This window comes from Trematomus bernacchii, unplaced genomic scaffold, assembly GCF_902827165.1.
Source record: "Trematomus bernacchii unplaced genomic scaffold, fTreBer1.1, whole genome shotgun sequence".
Classification (NCBI taxonomy): Eukaryota; Metazoa; Chordata; class Actinopteri; order Perciformes; family Nototheniidae; genus Trematomus; species Trematomus bernacchii.
In genome coordinates this window covers 500,966-527,016 of record NW_022987664.1, presented here as the reverse complement: position 1 = coordinate 527,016, position 26,051 = coordinate 500,966, and the positions used below count along the sequence as shown (strand labels likewise).

The 26,051-nt window shown below is 39.4% G+C and overlaps 1 protein-coding gene across 1 annotated transcript in view; it reads right to left on the bottom strand.

Annotated features, from left to right (window-relative positions):
* Positions 1 to 1,053: 1,053 nt before the first annotated feature.
* Positions 1,054 to 26,051, bottom strand: part of LOC117487108 (attractin-like protein 1) — a gene marked incomplete in the record, with an annotated part of 280,186 nt that continues 255,188 nt past the window's right edge. The window contains 2 exon segments of the mRNA XM_034135755.1: positions 1,054 to 2,008; positions 23,437 to 23,551. Coding sequence (XP_033991646.1) covers positions 1,887 to 2,008; positions 23,437 to 23,551 — 237 coding nt within the window.

The following is a 26,051-nucleotide window of genomic DNA, read 5'->3' as shown; positions in this document are numbered from 1 at the left end:
TCCGTAGTGCAATTATAAAATTATTGTGTAACTGTAGTGTTTGCATAATTAATAAATATCACATATCAAAAGTGAAATTAACTGGAGGTCATGAGAAAAGATGTTTAATGTATCTTCACAGTAATTATGTTATGAATTAATAGACGTATGAATACCATCAGTAGTAAGTGTTTGATGATACCTTGAGGTTACATTGCAGCCCATTATGAACATTACATTTGGATTGCATAATATTATCCCACAGAGGGTCCTAATGTACTGGTAAAGCATTTCACTTATAGTGCATATACAGAGGTCCAATACGGAGGCAAACGCTCTACAACGATCTAAGACATTTGCATTAGGAGAAACGTGATGAAGCTCCACAACGATTGCAGATATAAAAACACCAACTTGAGGAAACATGCGTAGCGTTTACTAAAAGCTACAGATACAAAACGCTGCAAGAAGCTCAAAACACAACGGAGACCAGGGGACACACACAGCTAGGAGACCAGGGGACACTAAAGAGTGACGCACACAGCTAGGAGACCAGGGGACACTAAAGAGAGACGCACACAGCTAGGAGACCAGGGGACACTAAAGAGAGACGCACACAGCTTGGTGACGTTCAGGATTATAAAGCTGAACAACTGTCTCTGTTGTTGGAAACTTACCTGAAATGTTTTATGGTCTTATTTTAACAATGTGATCACATGACTCCTTCTGATGTTACTGCAGATCTGCTGTAAGCTAGCTAGCTAACGTAGCTAACCTAGTCATTTCAGATATACTGCCAAACACTTACAGTTATGAGACAGACTAACTCTGAGACAGAGACAGTTGATCAGCTTTATAATCCTGAACGTCACCAAGCTGTCCCAGCTGTGTGCGTCACTCTTTATTGTCCCCTGGTCTCCCAGCTGTGTGCGTCACTCTTTATTGTCCCCTGGTCTCCGTTGTGTTTTGAGCTTCTTGCAGCGTTTGGTTTCTGCACCTTTTAGTAAACGCTGCACATGTTTCCTCAAGTTGGTGAAGATGTTTCTTAATGTGTTTTGGCACATTTGTGTTTTTATATTTGCATCGTTTCTGAAACTGCAGCGTGTTACTCCTAATGGAAATGTTTTGTGACGCCTTTGTACCTGTCGGCCACCGTAGCCCATAAGCTACAGAAAATGGACCCCTTTCCATTACAGAGGACCTGAGGAAATATAAAAATGTTTGAATGTTGCAATCAAGAATTACTTCGATTTTACAAAGAAAAAATCTCAAGAGTTGCATCAATGGTATTCTACATCTCAACAGTAGTAATCTTTAAAATTCCCAGAGGAGACGTCCCCCCTTTAGCAAATCATTTCCACATAACACCCCCCACTACAGTGTGTTGCATTGATCTATAAGCTCCATGTTGTTTTTTTCCAGCATTGCTCCTGATTCCTAGTGGGTTTGTAAGTCAGGAGGACTTCATTTCAGCTCCGTTAACTTCAGCTCAATATCCTTCGCAGGAGCTCCAAGCCATTACGTTTGGTTAAATGGTGCAAAACAAGTGTTTTTCTCTGTCAATATGGCAGACTGCATGACAGACAAGTAGAGCCCTGGAGATGCAGAGCCACATGGCATGGAAGTGGAAAAGCCTGCCAGCACTCATAGTAAAAATGTCCGAGCAAAGCTGTGGTGCAGAAACACATTTTCATTGTCAATCTGCAGCTTCCACTTCTTGTTTTCCTGGCAAACACACAAGGGACAAGAAAAGCATCCAGAGAACAACAAGTGCCATATTTCCCAGTTTTGGTGCCTTTGGATAGTGGATTAATTTCTACTACTAACCAAGATCAAACCAAGATCGTCCCTTTGTCTTCAGTCCATGAAAAATAACTTCAGTGATATCCATATGATGTTGTTCAGGTTCATACACAGGTCCCTTGGTGGTGCACAAAGTGTTTGCGGTGCTTCAGACCAAGGCCTCGTTCCTTGAAGTCCATCATGCGCTGTTGTGACGTGTCCACCAGCGCACTGGCTATAGCAACACCTAGAAGCATAAACAGGACGAAGAGAGTTAGAAGTGAAAATATGCTGTTCATTCAAAAATAATATTATTATTAGAGGCATGTTCAGCTTAAGCCAAGCCACTGCACTCAATATAACTTAATTATGGCTGATGCCCACCTACACTATTTCATCACTAAATTGTTGTCTGAAATGGAGAAAAAAATATTTGGGAAACTTGAAATTACTAAAAAAAAGCTTAAATGTGGAGTCCCACAAGGCTCTTTTCTGGGTCCCCTGTTGTTTTCTACAATAGTCAAGACACAAGTAAAAATTGTCAAAACACAAGTAAAACGTTTTATAATACTTAAACAAGAATCATAACAGCCTCTTATATGAATGCATGATACTAAAAGAGGATGTATTCAGCTCATTTTCAGATTAATATTTGAAATGTAAGCCTCTACTGCGACATGTTTCCATAATTTAATGTTCAAAAAGTTCTGTATTTTTCTCATACTGCCTGTGCTGCAGAAGTGTTTTGAGTAAATAGTGAAAACATGTAAAATAAGATACATTCAGGTGAACATCAAGGCATTATCTCAACATCCAGGGGAACGTTTTATCAACGTCTCTGGAGGCACCGTTGTCTGTCTTTAGCAGAAAACATTATAGCCGCAACTGAAGTACCTCCCACCATCCTGTCTCTTTCTTCCTCTTCCGCCCTCTCACCATCCTGCAGGATATAATTCCTCTACAACAACTCATCTATCCGATGCCTAACTCATAGAGATGGCAAAAGTACACACATCCTTTACTCAAGTAGAAGTACAGATACTCGTGTTTAAAGATACTCAAGTAAAAGTAAAGAGGACTTTGAAATGTACTTCAGTAAAAAGTACCCATAACTAGCAGCTGTTTTAAAGAGTACCTGACCTCCCTTTATATTAATAGAACAATAATGTCATTGTTAGCTAATGAATGTTTCCATGCTGAACAACGGCAACATGACAACGTTTTCATTGGTCCCTCTTCTTTAGAGAAGACCAGGAAATGATGGATACACGGATCGTGTTCAAATCAATAGGCACGCAATGACTCTAAATAATAATGATCACGCCACCAGACACACATTCAAACTAAAGGAACCAGCCTGTTAGGAAAATGTGAGAAGTAGAAAGTACAGGTATTTGAGTTCAACATGTAAGAAGTAGAAAGTACAGGTATTTGTGTTCAACATGTAAGAAGTAGAAAGTACAGGTATTTGTGTTCAAAATGTAAGAAGTAGAAAGTACAGGTATTTGTGTTCAAAATGTAAGAAGTCAAAGTAAAAAGTCATCAGAAAAATAAGTAGTGGAGTAAAGTACTGATACCAGAAAAATGTACTTAAGTACAGTAACAAAGTATTTGTACTCCACTACTTCCCACCTCTGTATATCTCGCTCTGCACAGCTTACAGAGAGCAGGCCGGATGCAGCTAGTCATCAGATGCCTCGGAGCATTTTGTTACCTTGGCACTAGCTGCCGTTGTTAATGTGGATTTCGAGTCATGGCAGCCCTCGCTAGTGCAGCTAGTTCTGTCTTTTTCCCTGCCGACAACCGTGGGTTTGACAATGCACGGTCATTTTGAAGAGAGCTCAATCTGCCATCGTGCAGGAGCCAAATAAACAAAACAGGGAAACAGTGGAGCTCTCGATATGAATTGGATGCAGGATGCTTTCGGCATTTCACACTCAAGTGATTCTCTGGAATATATTAGTGGGAGGAAAGAGGAAAGCGGATTACACAGTGTGTGTCTGTGTTTGAACTTGCAGGTTTATGTGTGTGTTAGGTTTGCATGCACCTGTGCACATACTCTCTTTTGCCATGTTGTGACACAGCAAGCCAAACAAACTGATAACAGTTATGTGCTCTCTGATTGGCTAGCAACAACTGCTCTGTTGGAATTTGTTTCATTATGGTTGTTTGTTTCACTATGGCACTTTGGTTTGATTTCAATAGTATTGTGTTGCTATGGTTGTTTGTGTGTTAGTCACGATGTAAGGTTTGCAGATCTCTTGTATATTTTAGAAGTCAACTCGCCATTTGGGAGCTGGTAACTTTACTTTCTAGCATATTATTGAAGATGCACAGAGGTCATGTTTTCTGGAAGATTGTTATGGACTTCAAACCCTGTGCCTAGATATTTATAAATACATGGCTACTGTCCGCAACTTCTTACTCCTTTAAAGGGGCCATATTCTGCTGATGTTCAGGTGTATATCAGTATGTAGTGTCTCTACTTTAAAGAGTCCTCTCCTGCTGATGTTCAGGTATATATCAGTATGTAGTGTCTCTACTTTAAAGAGTCCTCTCCTGCTGATGTTCAGGTGTATATCAGTATGTAGTGTCTCTACTTTAAAGAGTCCTCTCCTGATGATGTTCAGGTGTATATCAGTATGTAGTGTCTCTACTTTAAAGAGTCCTCTCCTGCTGATGTTCAGGTGTATATCAGTATGTAGTGTCTCTACTTTAAAGAGTCCTCTCCTGCTGATGTTCAGGTGTATATCAGTATGTAGTGTCTCTACTTTAAAGAGTCCTCTCCTGCTGATGTTCAGGTGTATATCAGTATGTATTGTCTCTACTTTAAAGAGTCCTCTCCTGCTGATGTTCAGGTGTATATCAGTATGTATTGTCTCTACTTTAAAGAGTCCTCTCCTGCTGATGTTCAGGTGTATATCAGTATGTAGTGTCTCTACTTTAAAGAGTCCTCTCCTGCTGATGTTCAGGTGTATATCAGTATGTAGTGTCTCTACTTTAAAGAGTCCTCTCCTGCTGATGTTCAGGTGTATATCAGTATGTAGTGTCACCCTCTGTCTGAAATCAGAGCCCACAACCCAATTCTCTGCTATAATTAAGAAGCTTAAATATCCATTACATTATCCAAACTATGTTTAAAAGATACACAAAAGAAGATAAAGGGACTTGTGATTAAATTCCTCTTAATCAGAAAATACATACAGTAAAGGGAAACGTTTAGGAAATGATTGGCAGATAATTTAAAGCAAGGGAAGTTGAAAAAGACAATTGACGGATCGGGAAGGGAAGTAATATTTCAGGTAAGATCCAATTAAATCTGTCTGTAAACGCATGTCATCAGTTATTTAAGAAAAATAAAGTCACTTCCACAGGACCTCAGTGCAATCACAAACACACACACACACACACACACACACACACCACACACACACACACACACACACACACACACACACACACACACACACACACACACACACACACACACACACACACACACACACACACACACACACACACACACACACACACACACACACACACACACCTGTCTGCAAAAGATAGAACACCCATTGTGATACCACCACCAGCTCTCATGAAGAAAAACCTTCATAAAACTGGAAAAGTAAGGAAATATACTCATTAATTTCTAATGTGACATCTGAATATTCCTCCGTCCAAAGTGCTTTGACAAATTGCCGTTATAATTGTGTTAATTTTCACGGGCGAGCACACACATCTCCATTTATAAAATTAAATTGGTCAAAAGTAATCAAATTATGCTGCAGGTGAGTGCAAGTGCTCATTTACTGACGTGGCGATAATGTGATTGTTTTGTCAGGTGAGTTGGTGCATCATTAGCAGAAAGACTAATGGGGTCATTATCGAGGGGCTGAACTCCCCAGAACAGGAACACATATCAAAGACTGGCTTCTACTCAAATGCAGACAAACAGAAACACATTGATTATCATGTAGTAAGTCATGTAAAAAGTCAAACATTTTGGGTCATTATCAAGGGGCTGAACTCCCCAGAACAGGAACACATATCGGCAGTTATGTCGTTTTAACTAGGGATTTATGTAAAATCAAAATTCCAAAAAAAGGTAAAAAAGTAAAACATTTTTTTTTTAAAGTCACAATTCTAAAAAAGTCAAGATTCTGAGAAAAAAAGTCAAAATTCAGAGGAAGATTGTTTTGGACTTAAAACCATCATGGCAACAGCCCGGCTTCTGTCCTTAACTTCTTACTCCTTTAAAGGGGCCCTATTCTGCTCATTTTCAGGTGTATATTAGTATGTAGTTTCAGAATTCCCAAAAGAGTAACAATTCTGATAAAAGGTAACATGAATAACATAAATCCCCCACCCCAAAGAAATCTAAATGTAGAAAAAAGGAATCACAATCGTGATAAAAAACATAATCTAAATGAATAGAGTAATAAGGTAATTGGGGCTGAACCATATCGGCAGTCATCTAGTTTTAACTAACGATTTATGTAACATTTAAATTCCAAATAGTCAAAAAATATGTCACAATAAAAAATAAAAAAAAATTCTGAAAAAGTCAAAAAGTCAAAATAAAAACAATCAAAATTCTTAAAGAGACATTCAAAATCATAAGTAAAAAAAAGGCTACATTTAAATAAAACAGAACATTTGAAAAAAGTAATCACAATTCTGATAAAAATCTAAATCTAAATGAATAGAGTAATAAGGTAATTGGGGCTGAACCATATCGGCAGTCATCTAGTTTTAACTAAAGATTTATGTAACATAGTCCAAAAATATGTCACATTAAAAAAAAATGCAAAATTCTGAAAAATTCAAAAAGTCAAAATAAAAACAATCACATTTCTTAAAGAGACATTCAAAATCATATGTAAAAAAAAAAAGGCTACATTTAAATAAAACATGGAAAATTTGAAAAAAGTAATCACAATTCTGATAAAAATCTAAATGAATAGAGTAATGAGGTAATTGGGGCTGAACCATATCGGCAGTCATCTAGTTTTAACTAAAGATTTATGTAACATTTAAATTCCAAATAGTCCAAAAATATGTCACAATAAAAAAAAGCACAAAATTCTGAAAAAGTCAAAATAAAAACAATCAAAATTCTTAGAGACATTCAAAATCATAAGTAAAAAAAAGGCTACATTTAAATAAAACAAAGAAAATTTGAAAAAAGTAATCACAATTCTGATAAAAATCTAAATCTAAATGAATAGAGTAATGAGGTAATTGGGGCTGAACTCCCCAGCTTGATGTAAAGTGGGTCTGCAGCTGAAACACATCTGCGTCGGGAGGAGCTAACCCAGCGACTTCCTCACAGCCGAAACATCAAAGACTGGCTTCTGACTTTCTGCACGACCTCAATAAAGTTAGGATCCACAATAATAGTAAACAGAAAATATAACAGCAGTGTGTGTTCCTTGAAGCGAAGGGAAATCAAAGTCAGTCAAACAGAAACACATTGATATTCATGTATTTCTGCATCTGTGAGGCTCTGATTTCAGGTTTAAAAAACAGGACGCTTTGATGTACGATTCAAGTTTCATCCTCACAAAGATGCCTTTCATTAATAGGACATTGAAGAGTTTGGTAGAGCCTTGTTTGGTAGAGCCTTTCTCTATGTTTGTTTAAATAAATCTGAACAAAAAATACCAGAATTTAGATTGAAATTTCTCTGTTTTGAGACAACAACAAAAAGCGGAATAATGGTTTTGCTCCAAAAGCTGCTGTTAAAATGCTGCATTGAACAGTCTTTAAGAATGTATGAGGATCAAGTTTGGCGAAACAACAAGTCGATAAAGGAACCTTCATGTCCACATAATAAATACATGAGTTGCCCGAGAGCAAATACCACGGAGTATTTGGACTAAAAGTCAACAAGCAGACAGGAGAGAGCATCTCAGTGGGGGGTCGGTGTGTTTCAAAGACAGAGAGAGGATCAAAGTATCGGAGATCCATTCTGGGTCAATGGAGCTGAGTTTCTGAGATCCAGTCAGACACCCAGTGGGGAGTCAGTGGGAGGAAGGGGGAGGAGGCGAGGAGGTGAGGAAGGGAGGAGGGAGGAGGAAAGAAAAGGAATCGGTGCTACGGTATAGTTTACAGGCCAGTAGTCCCAGTCTGAGTCTGAGAGAGTGGCTATGAGAGGAAGACCTTACTCATACAAACCTAAATAAGAGAATTACATTTGATACGTAAGGGAGAGGATTAGGAATAGGGGCACATGTGAAAACACATGTTGAGATCTGATTAGCAGTGAATTTTTGTTTGATTAAAGTAAAAATTCAGGAAAAATTAAAGAAAAGATTCTAAGAAAAAAGAGACAATTCTAAAAAAACATAAGAAATGCCAGAATTCAGTCAGAACTCAGAAAATTGTTATAATATTGAGAAAAAAAGTCAAACTTCAGACAGTAAACGCATGTCAGCAGTTATTTAAGAAAAATAAAGTCACTTCCACAGGACCTCAGTGCAATCACACACACACACACACACACACACACACACACACACACACACACACACACACACACACACACACACACACACACACACACACACACACACACACACACACACACACACACACACACACACCACACACACACACACACAGAAAAAATAAATGCCAGAAAATAGTCAGAACTCTGAAAAAATTGTTATAATATTGAGAAAAAGAGTCAAACTTCAGACAGAAAAACTGGATTCTGAGATTAATTTTGGAATTCTGTAAAAGTCAAAATTCTGAAAAAATATCCATATTCCAAAAAAAGTGTGGAAAGAAAATCATAAATTTGAGAAAATCGCGTCAATTCTGAAAAAGTTTGCTGAAAAAAGCAATTTTTTTTTCAACATGTCTGAAAAAAAAGTACATTCCGGAAAAGTCAGAATCTGATAAACTCAGTATTCTTGGGGATAGTTGCCATCAGTGGGAACTACTTTTTCACAAAAAGAAAGGGACCCCAACAGTTTCTTAATCTAACACTAAAGCATAGCCCTTTTGAGATACACTCAGCATATAACATATAACTACAATGCTAAGTTCTCTTTCCTCTGTTTTGATTTCATTATGTTTAACAAGACATTTACACAATTGTGCAAGGACAACAGCCCCAAATACTGCTACGACTGAATCTGTAAGGATGTCTCTGACCTTCTGCATTCACTAACTGAGCTTTTTAAAGCAGCAGAAGATGCGCATGCTGCCTTTGTTCGCAGAGCAATTAGACCTGAACAGAGGAACAAATAAGCCAGAAGAGTTGCACTTAATTAACACAAATGTTTTAGTAGAGTCCTTTTTGTTTTGAATGAAAAGGACCACAATCTATTTCCTGTCCAGGGTTAATAAATGACACTCCTCCCTTTAGTAAGAGGGAAGAGACGTAAGAAAGGCTGAATATGTTTCGTTAGGATAGAGAGGAAGTAGAAAGGAGACGGAGAGAAGTAAGGTTGAGCTTTAAGAACAGAAAACAGACGCTAGAGACCCTTTACATCCACACTTTGAAAAATAGCCACAAAACATTATGGTTGACATTTTAGTAGCTGCTTTCTGTAGACTTGCACATTCCCAGTTAACCCTATAAGCAACCAGCAAAAGTAAAAAGCTAATGTTAGGCTATAAAGGAACTACAGCAAGGTCACGTGACTTTTTTGTAGGCTTATATTGGACATGGAGAGCTGTGTCCTTGGAGAAAATCGTCCATATGCATCTCTTGTCCCTTTTCATATTAAGTCACGAGGCTTTCTAATATCGCCATAGATGGTTTTACATTGAAGTCAGTTGGGAATCAGCCCGGGTTGATACTGACCTCATGTCCATCAGAAAGTCTAGATATTCAATAATTAAGAAAAGTCAAGGTGTCCTGATAAAAGTACCTGCACCACCATAGAAGCATCAATGCCACATCTTTACATACAGCTAAACATGTTCACACAGCAAGTTTGGAAGAGATTTTATTTTGCTGATGCATGATTTTTCACACTGCATAGAGAAGCTGAAAGGAATAGAGCGATTGTAAAGAGTTTGAACAGATAGTAAGGATGTAGAGGAAGGGGAGAGATTATATTGCCTCCATACCTCTCAGTGTGGATTTATCAAAGCGTAACCACAAGGACTTATCTTCTATAGGCTTCGCTGCAGCAATATGCACATCTGGTGTTATTGGTGAGGGGGCGTTGACATGTACTCTTATTGCACTTATTTAACAACTCCTGCAATCTCTTTTCTCCAGATTTATCTCGTTAACTTTCTACCTGTTTCAAGTATTTTTAAGAATTTAAACCAATCTCTATAATCGAAACCTCAGCCTTTTAATCCCTTCTTTCTCTCTCACGCTGCTCTTTCTATTTTTACTCACAAAGACTTTTCTTACAGTACCTGTATTTTCTCCCTCTTTATATCCCTGTCTCTCGCACATATTCCCATTTCTCTATCGCTGATGCTGAATAGGCAGATTAGCGCGGGGGAAAAAGGCGGCTGTGAACACTGCGTCTCTATTGACCCACTATCTAAGCTCGGGAAAAGAGAGGCTAAGAAGAAGGAAATGTAACCCACTGTCTTCCTCTACTTCCTCCGTAACTCCACTGCACCAAATCCAGAATGTGTGCAGCCTGGTGAATCCATTAACCGTTGATCGAGTCACTTTTTAGTTGACATGCCGTGGTAAAAGTGACACATGGAAACGGAAGAATGGAGCCAAAAATAAGACCTCAGTCCGCCCTTTTTTTATCCATCCATTCTCTGCTCTATTTCACCGTCTTTCTCTCCTGCTTTGTCCATCATGTCAAGCCACTGTGACTTTGAATCAGTCAACGGTCAAGCTGTTAAACTCCTCTTCATGTCCCTCTTCAAGGCAGTGTGTCAGTGTCAATCGTCCACTTCAGTTTTGTTGATAATAACCTCAAAGTACTCTAACAGCTGTGAGTCATTTTCAGGCCAAGAATGATCATTTTATCAGAGGCTTTGACTGGGCTTTAAACCCAGCAATCTGTGTGTTATGGGAGTGTGTTCATAGTGAGCTTAGAGGCCTCTTATATTTCTGCAGCTTGTAATCTCATCACAAAGGCTACCATGTGGAGAGAGATGGAGATACATGCAGAGTCTTATACAAAAGTCCTTACTCTCTTTACTATTTCCAAAGCAGATACAGTGTCCATCTATCAGAGTAAAGGTACTGTATTGCAGCACGATGCAACTCTTCAAATCAAATTTTTTTTTACATCAGACGTGTTGCACTTAAAGCAGGCAGCGCTGTGGAAAATGGCTTTTTCTTTTGACGGGGCTGTGAATGATAAGTGCTGCACAACTTGCACCTGAACGTTTAATATTTATTTCATGCAAGAGGCCCCAAAGGTACAAATATAACAGGAACGTATAGGTACAATCCAGTACTTAAACAACAAGCACAACACAATCGTAATATCCAACGCCATCCATCTATCAACCATCTGCAGTTTGATAGCCCAGAGGTCTTTCAGCCAAGCCACATCCTCCAGCTCAAACTACACAATGGAAAGTATGGAAACGTTAACCAAACAGTCCTGAAAACCTCGAAAATGGAGCATGTCGACTTTGACCACCACCTGATGTCTTTCCTCCTCACCCTGTTGCTTTTTAATCTTAACCAAAGAGCCGATGCCTTCTTGCTTTGCTCCCTCTTTGAGTAAACAACGTCCACATATACAGCTGGATCTTCATCAGTCCACCTGTGTATCTGGTTCTCTATCTAACCATTTCAAGGCTTACAAACTCGCCATGAGTCAGTTGAAGCGATGTTGATGTCAGAATGCATTGAAGACCAAAACCTACAGTTCTCGTTGACTTCAACGTCAACCAATGCAGACTCACTGATAGATCGACACCAGCTGTCATTTAGACAATAAGGTATCTGTAATAAGTTCGGGGAATCTTCACAGAGATATCACTGTTTTCTGTTGCGAAGTTCTTCTACCAGGTGTTATTTTGGCCAATGTTAGAAACGTCTCACTTGTCCCCAGCTTGAGCTTCAATCTCAGGATCCATGTATCTGTGATCCTCTCCAGAATGGAAGTAGTCATCACATACAGAGCATCAACTAGTTCCTGAACAGTGTCCTTCACATGCTGATATCCAAGAGAGGGAGTTACACAGTCACAAGATGGAGGAATAGAAAGCAGTATTCAATGTTTACTTCAGATTAGCTCCACGTCAGAAATGATCATGCTTGTCATATGTCTATCTCCATAGAGGCTGAATCATCATGTTAATCACATAGCTATCATATGCCTCAAACATTACATTACATGTCACTTGTTAGATGCTTTTATCCAAAGCGACTTACATACTCAACACTGTGGACAATCCCCACAGGAGCAATTTGGAGTGAAGTGTCTCAGGGACACAACGACATGCTGACTTGCAGTGGGGTTTGAACCTGTGACCCCCTGATCCTAACACCAACGCACAAACCACTCCACCACACGCCTCCCAAAAAAAAAGTCCTGATGCTCTTCTAGGTAATCATACATCCTGTCATGCACACAGCTACAGTTGGGATACCTTTGTTATCATGTTACTCTCAGATTGGAAGAGGACATTCAGCCAACTTGAAGGATATCCCATTGGTGGAGGAGAAGGAAAAACTGATCACCTAAACAAGACACTTCAAAACCACAGTCTTGGTCCTTGGCATGAAGCAAAACGTACCAAAAACAACACAGAAAGAGGAAAGAGAATAAGAAGACAGTGTGAGGAATATAGGTAGAGATATTGGCAGCTGAAAGACTATATTTTACGGCTGGTGTTGCAGTTATATTTGATCTTTTTCTTCTGAAAACTACATGGGTGTTTTCTCTTTCTCTCCCTCTCACATGTAAAGGGTCAGTTGTTGGTAACACCTCAAGGGAGCAGAGGAACGGAGGACAAGAGAAGAGGAACAACAAAGAAGAAAGAGAAGACAGTATGAGCTAAAAAAAGACTCATCGAGGATTCCTCTTGAAGTGTCTTCCAGTGAGGGTGGGTGGAGCTAGCCTGCAGTGGCTACATACATGCTAACATCAATGGAGGACGCTGTCTGACCCGTGAGGCGTTCTCTGGGGAGAAAGGAGGGAGGAGACGAGCCAGAGAATGGGGACGGATGATGGGTGGGCGATTTAATTCATATTTGTTATCTGCTCCTACATGAATGCACACTCTGTCTTGTTCTCAGAATCAGAATACCTGCATTCGTCCCACACAGAGGGGACATTTGCATTTGTTACAGCAAGAAAAGAGCCAAAGACAGCTTAATATTAACATGTTTATGCTTAAGAAAATGTATAAAGAAAGCGTAATTAGAGAGTATGAAGTTGACTTTTGATTGTGTTCTGGTTTAATGTTTCAGTATTTGTAAGCAACTGTGACTGAAAGACATGTTTTGTAAAGTGTACATGTTTTGTTTTAATATAACTGCCATGTGTGGAATAAACAAATCAAATAAACTAAGAAAAGACAAAAAAAAATACGCAATTTACAAAATACACATCCTGTAAGAGTTCTGAGAATTTAGCAGCAAGGTATATATTGAACAGTTATTAACAGCATATATATATATATATTGTACATAATTTGTATTTCACACATTTCTCTAATACTGTCAGTCCTGCACAACCCTCCGAATGTTGCACGTTGTATACAAAGCTAACTCCTGACCCCTTGTTAAATAAACTGTTCATCTAAATGGGAGTACTATTGGATGTAAAGGGGAATGTGAGAAAATAACTAATAAAGAACACGTTTAATAAAAAATAAAAATTGCTAACTCCTTTAATATCTGTACAGCTTTCCATTTTCCATAACAATACTGAACATTTGTTATTATAATTAACTTTTACGAATATTTTGTCGTATCATACTGTACTTTTTGTGTTCCTTTTCTTACAATGCATCTTCTTTGACTGTGTTAATGTATACATCAAGACAAATTCCTCGTAAATGTAAACGTACTTGGCAAAAAACGTGTTTCTGATTCTGATTTCTAGAGTTGTATCATGTGTACGTGTAAATGTACCTCAATGTTTGTTTCTCTCACAAAACCCACAAAGACACAACCAACCAATCAAGGCTTTGAAAAAACGACTGCTTTTTCATTGATTCTTTGAGAAAAACAACAGAAGAGCTGGACGTCCCCCAGAGAGCCGCCTGACTAGAAGTGACAAGCCCCTTATTGGCTCTAATTTCCTGCTGCTCTGATTCGCTAATTTCCAAAACATCAGGTGGTGAAGAGCGAAAGTGACAGGGCTCTCACTCTGACACATGGACACTGCCTTTAAGCAATTTAAATGTCATTTGGATGGTTTTATCTACAGTTTTGTCATCTCATATTGTGCTGGAGTTCTGCCAATGGCCAATCAGGGTGTCATGGTGAAAACTGGAAGATAGAAAATGCTTAAATATAGCTTCCTTTGTTTTAACCATTACAATTCAGCCTGTCTGTTTGTGTTTTTAAGACTCAGGTATGGGCTAGATTCAAGTTTCTGTTCTGGGCCAGTGTAAACCTTGTATCATTTTCATAGATTTGAGACACCAACCTAGTCATATTTCTGTGTTTTATACATTTCCCTACCTGTCTATTGTGGTCTGTCATATCAAAACACCTGACCAAGACTCAAATCACAAGTTACAGCCCACAGGAAGTCAGCATTGCAAGGGCTACCTCAACAAAAAACTAGATTTAGGTATATTGCAGAAAACAAGCTTTGTGGCCAACACACATTTATGTTACTGGTTCAGCAGGATAATCTCCTCATATTAACACCACTTCTTCTTAGGAAGCTTAAATACAATCGGCAGAAGTAAGAAGCAAACGTTAGGCTATAAACGATGCCCACCGCTAAGCTAAAGGAGGCTAATGTTGGGCTATAAAGGAACTAGAGCACGGTCACATGATTTCACGTCACCACCGCTAAGCTAAAGGCGGCTAATGTTGGGCTATAAAGGAACTACAGCACGGTCACATGACTTCACGTCACCACCTCTAAGCTAAAGGTGGCTAATGTTGGGCTATAAAAGAACTAGAGCACGGTCACATGACTTCACGTCACCACCGCTAAGCTAAAGGCGGCTAATGTTGGGCTATAAAGGAACTACAGCACGATCACATGACTTCACGTCACCACCGCTAAGCTAAAGGCGGCTAATGTTGGGCTATAAAGGAACTACAGCACGGTCACATGACTTCACGTCACCACCGCTAAGCTAAAGGCGGCTAATGTTGGGCTATAAAGGAACTACAGCACGATCACATGACTTCACGTCACCACCGCTAAGCTAAAGGCGGCTAATGTTGGGCTATAAAGGAACTACAGCACGGTCACATGACTTCACGTCACCACCGCTAAGCTAAAGGCGGCTAATGTTGGGCTATAAAGGAACTAGAGCACGGTCACATGACTTCACGTCACCACCGCTAAGCTAAAGGCGGCTAATGTTGGGCTATAAAGGAACTACAGCACGATCACATGACTTCACGTCACCACCGCTAAGCTAAAGGCGGCTAATGTTGGGCTATAAAGGAACTACAGCACGGTCACATGACTTCACGTCACCACCGCTAAGCTAAAGGCGGCTAATGTTGGGCTATAAAGGAACTAGAGCACGGTCACAGGATTTCACGTTACTAATGCTAAGCTAAAGGCGGCTAATGTTGGGCTATAAAGGAACTACAGCACGGTCACATGACTTCATGTCACCACCGCTAAGCTAAAGGCGGCTAATATTGGGCTATAAAGGAACTACAGCACGGTCACATGACTTCACGTCACCACCGCTAAGCTAAAGGCGGCTAATGTTGGGCTATAAAGGAACTAGAGCACGGTCACATGATTTCACGTCACCACCACTAAGCTAAAGGCGGCTAATGTTGGGCTATAAAGGAACTACAGCACGGTCACATGACTTCACGTCACCACCGCTAAGCTAAAGGCGGCTAATGTTGGGCTATAAACAGGGGTGCACATAACTGGTACGCAGGTACGCATGCGCGGCACAAATCTGAATTGCGTAACGTCACTTGTGTCACTACGCGCCTTTGCGTACCTCAAAACATCAAAACAAAACACATATTTCGTCTACACGTGTTTCTTGTCAACACTCAATGGAGTAAACTACTAGGCATGTCAAAAAAACCCAAGGACATTAAGCAGCTACGTTGCCGTTTCGCTCCCTGCAAAAAATCTTTCTATGACTGATTGAACTGGAGCTGGGTGAGCCGCGCAGGACATAACCGACGGACCTGTGAAGCTTTCCAGGAGGCAGAGGCTTAGATCACTGGACGACAGAGTTGGTCGCCGTGTGCACAGACAGGGTTAACGTCGGTATAAACAACAGAATTGTGCCAAAAGTCCGCCAACTGGCTGCGGTGGGAGACTCCCCTGTGCACATTCTGTGCCCCGCGCACACACTGGAGAACTGCGCAAAATCATCTGATCACAACGTTCACGCTCTGTGGTCAAGCTGCTGCAGTTTTATTTACACCAAAGTGGAGTGAAACACACAGCTGCAAACTTACTCAGGGTGTTATGGAAGAGTTTGAAATCAGACAGAGGTGGAAGAAGTACTCAGATCTTGTGTAGGAATACTCTGTTACAGTAAAAGTCCTGCATTCAAAATGTTACTCAAGTAAAATTAGAAAAGTATTATCAAAATATAGTGAAAGTAGCGACAGTAAAAGTATTCATTGTGCAGATTGGTCCATTTCAGAATAATATATATGATATGTTTTATAATGATTGATCATTAAAGTGTTCTCAAAGCTGGTAAAGGTGCAGCTAGTTTGAATGACTTTGTATACTGCAGGGTAGCTTGTGGATTTACTCCAGGTGGAACTAAAGTCTGATTTAACACTTGATTAGATTTCACATCATTCATCCACATCTGTGAAGTAACTAAAGGTATTAAATACATGTAGTGGAGTAAAAGTAGAAGTACAAAGTAGCATAAAATAGAAATACTCAAGTCAACTACAAGTATCTCAAAATTGTACTTGAGTAAATAAGTGTGCTTTGTTACTTCCCACATTTGAAATCAGATATGACTTCAAGTCATGTGATAATTTCTTAGTATTTGATCCTTCAACTTGGCCTCAGGAAATGCAAGGACTTCACAGTTTTGGCAACAAGTTTTGGAGAAAGCAAATCGGAGGCTTAAAAAGAGACAGGGAGGTGCATCTTCATCATCTTCATCATCTAGCATGCAAGAAGTGTAAATTGAGGACAGTGAAGGAGACACTGAGGAGGACCACGCTTCGTGTGGGGTGAGTACCAAACGCTGTCTCTTGGTACTCATCTGAGTAACTCACTAAAAAAGTTATGTGCACCCCTGGCTATAAAGGAACTACAGCACGGTCACATGACTTCACGTCACCACCGCTAAGCTAAAGGCGGCTAATGTTGGGCTATAAAGGAACTACAGCACGGTCACATGACTTCATGTCACCACCGCTAAGCTAAAGGCGGCTAATATTGGGCTATAAAGGAACTAGAGCACGGTCACATGACTTCACGTCACCACCGCTAAGCTAAAGGCGGCTAATGTTGGGCTATAAAGGAACTAGAGCACGGTCACATGATTTCACGTTACCAACGCTAAGCTAAAGGCGGCTAATGTTGGGTGTGATGACGTTAAGTCGTCTCATTTAGACACTTGTTAGTAACCTCCGTTTTTTTTATTCACCAGTGGGGTATTTAGTGACCCTGTATTTTATGTCGTAGAACAAAACTAGGAATCTCTTCAGCTTGTTTTAACCACAAAAAAAAAAAAATGCTAAGTCATTCCTGCACCACTCTATAGACTTTTTGCAACATGTGGATACTCCCTAAGTTATTTACAAAATTCACATCTTTCCTTCGTTTGACCTTCTTACAAACGCAGGCTACTTAGCGTCCACACATTCAACAATCTTCTTCGGGATATACATTTACATTCATGTGAGTGCGATAACATTGACACTCCTGAAGCAATTGTTCACAATGACCTCTCCAGGGTTTTTTTTTCATCAGAACACTAATCACTCATTCTCGTACACACACACCGTTCATTCCCCCCCCTTGTATAACACTAAAGTGAGTGTTGATCCATGTTAAACTCTTTCCAGCTCCAGAAAAATGCTTCTCTTGCAAAGTGCTTCGTTTAACGTCTGCTTTGCTCGTTTCCTCGGTCTTGTTGAAGGCTTTGCTTCCTGCCGGAGGAACAAAGGTACTCACACCTGCTCCGGTTACATACAGTTTCTTAGAAAAACAAAACCACCAACAGAGAAAACTGACAGCAGTTTCCCAAAGAGCTGCAGGGTACGAGAAAACAAGAAGAGAGAAAGACCTGGGAGGTGGACGGAGGTGAAAGATGAGCTGCAGGAGAGAAGATTGGCCTCAAGCTGACGGTGCAAAACTGCTCCATAGCTGCTCTTTATAACTGGACTTAAAACCACACTGTACATTTTCAGAGGTGGGAAGTAGTGGAGTACAAATACTTTGATACTGTACTTAGGGACATTTTTCTGTAAATAAAAAGTACCCATAACTAGCAGCTGTTTTAAAGAGTACCTGACCTCCCTTTATATTAATAGAACAATAATGTCATTGTTAGCTAATGAATGTTTCCATGCTGAACAACGGCAACATGACAACGTTTTCATTGGTCCCTCTTCTTTAGAGAAGACCAGGAAATGATGGATACACGGATCGTGTTCAAATCAATAGGCACGCAATGACTCTAAATAATAATGATCACGCCACCAAACACACATTCAAACTAAAGGAACCAGCCTGTTTGGAAAATGTGAGAAGTAGAAGTACAGGTATTTGTGTTCAACATGTGAGAAGTAGAAAGTACAGGTATTTGTGTTCAAAATGTAAGAAGTAGAAAGTACAGGTATTTGTGTTCAACATGTAAGAAGTAGAAAGTACAGGTATTTGGGTTCAAAATGTAAAAACAGTATTTGTGTTCAAAATGTGAAAAAAATCGAGTACAGGTATTTGTGTTCAAAATGTAAGAAGTAGAAAGTACAGGTATTTGTGTTCAACATGTAAGAAGTAGAAAGTACAGGTATTTGTGCTCAAAATGTAAGAAGTAGAAAGTACAGGTATTTGTGTTCAAAATGTAAAAAGTAGAAAGTACAGGTATTTGTGTTCAAAATGTAAGAAGTAGAAAGTACAGGTATTTGTGTTCAAAATGTAAGAAGTAGAAAGTACAGGTATTTGTGTTCAAAATGTAAGAAGTAGAAAGTACAGGTATTTGTGTTCAACATGTAAGAAGTAGAAAGTACAGGTATTTGTGTTCAAAATGTAAGAAGTCAAAGTCAAACGTCGTCAGAAAAATAAGTAGTGGTGTAAAGTACTGATACCGGAAAAATGTACTTAACCCAGTAACGCAGTATTTGTACTCTACTACTAGGGAGAACAAATACTGCATGCCTCTGTCAGGTCTGAGAGGAAGTTTCTACCGTCTTTTCAGTGATTTCTACACGATGGTGGGCTGCAGATATCACATGTCGTCCGGCTATAGCGGCAACATGATCTCAGACGGTGGAAAGTCAGGATGTCTCATTTAGGGAACAATTGATCCAACAGTAAGTGTTGGATGGAAACCAGGCAGGTCTGACCACAGCAGGCCGTTAAAAGGTGCCATATGTCAAGACTTCATATGAATAATTTAGTATATCGCGGTACAAGACATGCTGATGCTAAGAGAAAGAACATACTGGTACCACAATATGAAAACAGCTTGATATTTAACAGTGTTTCCTGTGTTTCTTGTGCTTACTGCATTAATAAAGCGTATTTTAAGAGTTTATCAGAATTTCCTTCAATGAAAACATGAATCAAACTGATATTATCTTTAGAAACAGAATAATAATAACTGCGGATTCACTGATTGATTGTAAAGTAAAGAAAATGAGAGGAAAAAATATACGATAAAAGTGTTGAGCACTGATTCGTAGGATAAATGATGTTTAAAAAAAGGTTTGACATGGTTCTCACCCTAGGTTATAAACAGTGAAATGTAATTTAAGTGACCACATTTAATTTGGTATTGATTATTGGAAGTCTGTTGACCTGCAGACCAACAAATCAATGGTGAATAAGCCAATGTGTCCTCGGTGTCTTCAGAGAACAGGACCTCTGTCTGATCTCCATTAGAAACACACTGTTCCAGAACAAAGATGGAGGATAAACACATAAATAAAACTTGTTCTATGACTCAGTGAACTTTCAATAATCAGGTCGACTGCTGGAGAGAACATTATGTGATTTTAAAGAGAACAACTTTTCTTGCATTTCCCCTTAATTGCTGCTGTTGGCTGCAGAGCTACAATACATTAAGACTGAGGAAAACAACCACAGATTTATATCATGAGCAGAAAACTGTTACTCAATGAACATGAGCAAGAGAGGACTCTTTAAAGTAGAGACACTACATACTGATATACACCTGAACATCAGCAAGAGAGGACTCTTTAAAGTAGAGACACTACATACTGATATACACCTGAACATCAGCAGGAGAGGACTCTTTAAAGGAGAGGCACTACATACTGATATACACCTGAACATCAGCAGGAGAGGACTCTTTAAAGTAGAGACACTACATACTGATATACACTTGAACATCAGCAGGAGAGGACTCTTTAAAGTAGAGACACTACATACTGATATACACCTGAACATCAGCAGGAGAGGACTCTTTAAAGTAGAGACACTACATACTGATATACACCTGAACATCAGCAGGAGAGGACTCTTTAAAGTAGAGACACTACATACTGATATACACCTGAACATCAGCAGGAGAGGACTCTTTAAAGTAGAGACACTACATACTGATATACACCTGAACATCAGCAGGAGAGGACTCTTTAAAGTAGAGGCACTACATACTGATATGAACCTGAACAACAGCAGGAGAGGACTCTTTAAAGTAGAGACACTACATACTGATATACACCTGAACGTCAGCAGGAGAGGACTCTTTAAAGTAGAGACACTACATACTGACACTTTATGTCTCCATCTGATAATGTTTGTAGTCTCATTAAGCCACTTGTTAGCAACTGCTGATTTTATGACACTTAGAAGCTTCACAACATCAAAAGTGGTGACGTATTTATGTCGTAGAAACTAAATGTGAAGTTTGGCTAAGCTTGTGTTGCGCCAAAGTAACAGGAAGTGGTAAAGTGCTACATAATAATGTGGTTTTAGGCTCCATTTCATGCATTATTACCGTCTGCTGCAGACCATTGAAAACCTCGAGTCATATTGAAAGATGCCTCAGATGCCATCATATGTTCGTGTGTTTACTCTTAGAGCTTTTGTTTAAAATGCCAGAGCCTGTTTAACATGTAACTTGATGAGAAATCGCCTCGAGGCACAACGAGAAACACGGATTTCTACATCTGGAGTCCTTACAAACATCGTTGATTTGCTGAATACAACCAGGGTTCGTAAAAGCTTCACAAACGCTGTTTTTTTTGTCAGCCTACAATGACTGAAATGTAGGATTTCATGGAGGGGAGACAGCTGACAGTTTTCAACAACAGCAGCTATCAAATGAAAATGGAGAAATCAGCATTAGGACAGTTCATGTCTGCTACGCTTAGTCATGAAAAGGAACATTAGCTGTTCCTGGTGAGAGTCTGACAGTTGGACTTAAATACCGTCTGCTGGTAATAGACTCATTATGCACCTGCCTTTTCGATAATACCATTAAAATATAAGACTGTGATGGCTTTTTCTCCCAATAAAAACCGTTATATTATGCAATACCTTGGTGGAAAACACATGCATAGAACATACGGAGATCTGCCAGCATGAAATTAGACCCTTATCCATGCAAAACCAAACACAACACTGCAGAAGAAGTATAGTAAAATATAGCATAAAATAAAAATGTCTTACAGCATGTCTAAAGAAGCTTCAGGTACGACTGTAGTTTCCTATCTGAAGGTCATCACTGTGTAACCTTAGCAAATCATCTATAGTCTGCATCTGTAGCATGTATGTCTGTGCTAGGCTATGAGGATGTAAACATGAATGCATCTTCTAAATCTCTTTAGATACCGTCTATCATGAGGCATTGAGATTTATGACAAACCGTAAAACCCTTGAACGCACCATTGCTCCATATGCTCGGTTTGGAAGGTCTAACCCATTGGCATATTGTTATTTATAAGGCTATTCTTGATGTTCTTTCACATAATCTATAGATATATATCCTTTGGGGAAGTACAGGAACTAATGGCCTTTGCTCTGAGGACTTGTTTGTACTTATTGTCACTGAAATCTATGAGCTGGGCATACGTTGTATAGTTTTGCTGCTCCAATATGAGCTGAAACTCAGGGATCTGTTTCTCTTAACCTGTTAGACCCCAAGCCTGTTTTTCAGGTTTCAGGCTCGAAAATGACATGCCCAGAACAAATGACTATAACTTCACTTCTAAAAGGGTTAAATTAATAATCTTTTTTCTCAAAGCAAGGTTACATCTGTGAGATGGATGTAGACGTGTCAGAATCAATATAGATGTTTCTGTGTTAGAGTGAATTCAGATGGAACATGGTAAAAAAGTGTAAATTCTTACCTCCGCCTAAAAAAAACCCATTACTTATAGTGAAAACCACCCTTGAATGATGGGTTAGTAGCCTAAAAGCTTTAGGAATCCAAAGTATAACATATAATAAGTACCCTGTATCAAGATTGAGGCAAAACAAGTGAAAATTGACCTTTGTAAAGAGCTTCTCATGACCAAGAAGCAGGAAATTGTCTATCGATGCTATATATATATATATATATATGCCTATCATGGATCTCTGTTTTTGTATTGTGGTGTATCAGTGGTAATATATATATATTTAACATGTTCATACAAATGCTCAACTTTTTACTGTGATATCCTGTTTCAATAGTATCACTGTATCACTGTATCTTTGCTCTATGTTGCTGCCATAAACGCCTGCATTTTCCCAAGGGGATAAATAAACAAAATTAATAACAACATCATCTGAGACCCAAAGCATGCTCTGAACAGAGAATACGAACTGCTACCATCTAATGGATATTCAATAAAGTCAGCCTGAAGAATCCTTTGTGATCCAGTAGATACAGAGCTGAATCCAGATGCACGCTGAAGGCTCTTTGAGCAGCTTTTCTCTCACTGATCATGCTGTTAGGTTAAATGTTTGTTGTTTGTTTTTCATGTGTTGTTCAAGGTTCAAGGTTCAAGGTTCTTTATTGTCAATCTGACATAGCTACAGAGTAATGATGTAGTTGAAAATCTTATGTCACAGGCTTCTCCAACAATGCAACATAATAACATAATAACAATAAGAGCAAGAGCAATACAAAAAGAATAATAGTTATAAAATAAAGTGATGATGTGGAATAGTGCAGTACAAGTCTATATACAAGTTATTGGAATGATATATATATATATTAGGTATTAGATACATAATACTGAATAGCAGATGAATGTTTTGAAGTTGTTTCAACAGTCTTGTCTTGTGTCTTGATATGTGTCTGTTGATGTTACACATGGAGCTGCTGTGATGCAAGGAGTATTTCAGACTTGATCTGAGCATTAAAGTATTATCGTATCGTATATATATATGCCTATGATGAACAGGTCTCTGTTGTACTGTTGTGTATCCGTGGTAATCCTACCAGACTGTCCAGGTGGAGGTGTTCCTGACGGGACTCGGGGCAGGTACAGCAGAACCGTCAGAACTCCTGCTTTGCTGCCGCAACATGGCTCCATCGCTATGGGCTTTGGTACCGCCTACACACACACATAAAGACAAAGAAACACAGCATGAGTACACACACACTGGAAAAGGAAAGGTGGTTTGCTTCAACGTCCGGCACTCTTCCTTGGGTCTCGAATTGAACCAATGACCATCTGGTTTCTGCTACTGCATGTTGAGTGTTTGAAAGGAGCAGGATTCTCCAAAAGCAGCGAGCAGGTCGATTTTAGGGGGTACACACACACCACAAACACACACACACACACACACAACACACACACACAACAACACAACAAATCACACACACACACACACACCACACACACACACACACACACACATCACACACACACACACACACACACACACTACACACACACACACACACACACACACCCACACACACACACACACACACACACACACACACACACACACACACCACACACACACACACACACACACACACACACACACCACACACCACACACACACACCAAAGAAACAAACACAGCATGACTAACACACAGGAATGAAAATCAGAAAATACACATTTACAATTCTTAGATTGCAGCATGAAGTCAATCTTAATGGAATTAAAGAACATCAATCTTTTAACCTCATCCTGAAAGGTGCAACACATAAAAATATCTGTCCTTTAAGACAATTCCAGAGTAAACACTCCCGCTAAGTTTGTTTGCCCTGTTCTGCTTGAAAGCAAGTCCCTGCCTCCTGCAAACTGTTCAAACAAACGCTTCAACTTGTTCCATTTAGAATCTGTATGTTTGAATATGGATCTGAAGTTGGCGTGACGTTGAAGTCGTGCTGCTGTACTCGGCTGTAGTTCCTTTATAGCATAACGTTAGCATTTTGCTTCTGGACATTAGATTTATGATTAGAAAATTATAAAAGTAGGGAAGACATGTGGAGATTATCCGGCTGAACAAAACGTGCATTTATCAAACAGGCTCGTTTTCCACAGACCTTATTTCGAGATATTTTCAAAAATCCTATGGAGAAATCCTATTGCTTTTTTGTCGAGGGAACCAGCAGCTTACTTCCAGGTAAATACGTCATCCCTGCACCACTCTATTGGACTCCTATCATTACTTCCGGAACATAGTGACATCACTATGATCTTATTGGCTAGCGCTCCAACACATTGTACGTGATAGGCTAAGGGGCGGGACATCTCTAAGCGGTTGACCAATCACAACAGAGCCGGCCAGCTAAACCAAGAACACCCAATTATTTAATCTGTTATCAAAACATACTGATATAAATTATTACACACATTATTATATAATATATTACACAATTATCTCAACTGTTCTAAATTATTTATTTCATAAATAAATACTGTAACTCAAAATATATCTGTTAGATTAATTAAAAGCTGTCAATGGCTCCATTAGGCCTAATTTTCATGGAAGAACCCATTCAAATTTGAAGTGGGTCAAAAGGGTCTTTCCACAACATTTATTTAACTCTAATTAACATTGCGAGAAAAGCCATTTGATTTTTGGCAGAGGTCTCTGAGTGCCCCTCCAGTTATTAGCCAGTGTTTGAATTGAAATGTGTTTTTTACCTGAGTCACACAAATGTGGCTTTCTTGAAAAATTAATATTTACAACACAGCTTAACAGGTTTGTTAATTGCCACACTCTAAATTATAAAAATGAAGAAACTATCCCTATAGACACTGTAATATCCCCTCTGCCCATTGCCTCTGGGACTGATACTCTGAATATTGAATGTGTCTTTCTGTGGGTTTAATGATATTTAATATATTTAATGGCCGGGGTAGAGTTTCCTTACATCTGAAAACACAACACGAGGAGAGCCATTGAGCTATCGATTAGGTTTGACCCTTCAGACTCTCCGTACCACAGAGGTCACAGAGACTGACCCTGTCCACACACACACACACACACACACACACACACACACACACACACACACACACACACACACACACACACACACACACACACACACACACACACACACACACACACACACACACACACACACACACACACAGATTGTAAAGACACACTTAACCCTCTCTCTGATTAACCCTAACCCCCTAACCCTTACTTGGAAATGCATGTTACAAGAAATACATTAAAAGATTAAGATTATTTTTGCCATTTTTATACCTGGATTATCGCTGCAATTATGTTCATGCTCTAGTGAGTGTGTTTGCATTATAGATCCGCAGCGAATTGTTTTTTATACTGCCAATGATTTAACAGTCTTAAAGGGCCCATGTCATGGCCATTTCCACTGATCATAATTCCATTGTTGAGGTCTACTAAAATAGATTTATATTGTGCATTTCTCCAAACTCACATTGGTTTCTCATACAGCATCTCTGTAAACTACGTGTATTCACTGAATTTCCCTCTCTGCCTTTAACGGCTCGTTGGAGCTCCAATAGCTCCAGCCCCCACCCTCCCTGTGAGCACAGTGTGCTCTGATTGGTCGGGACGTTGTGAATCGCGCTGAGCTCCGTGGAGGTGTTGTTTCCTT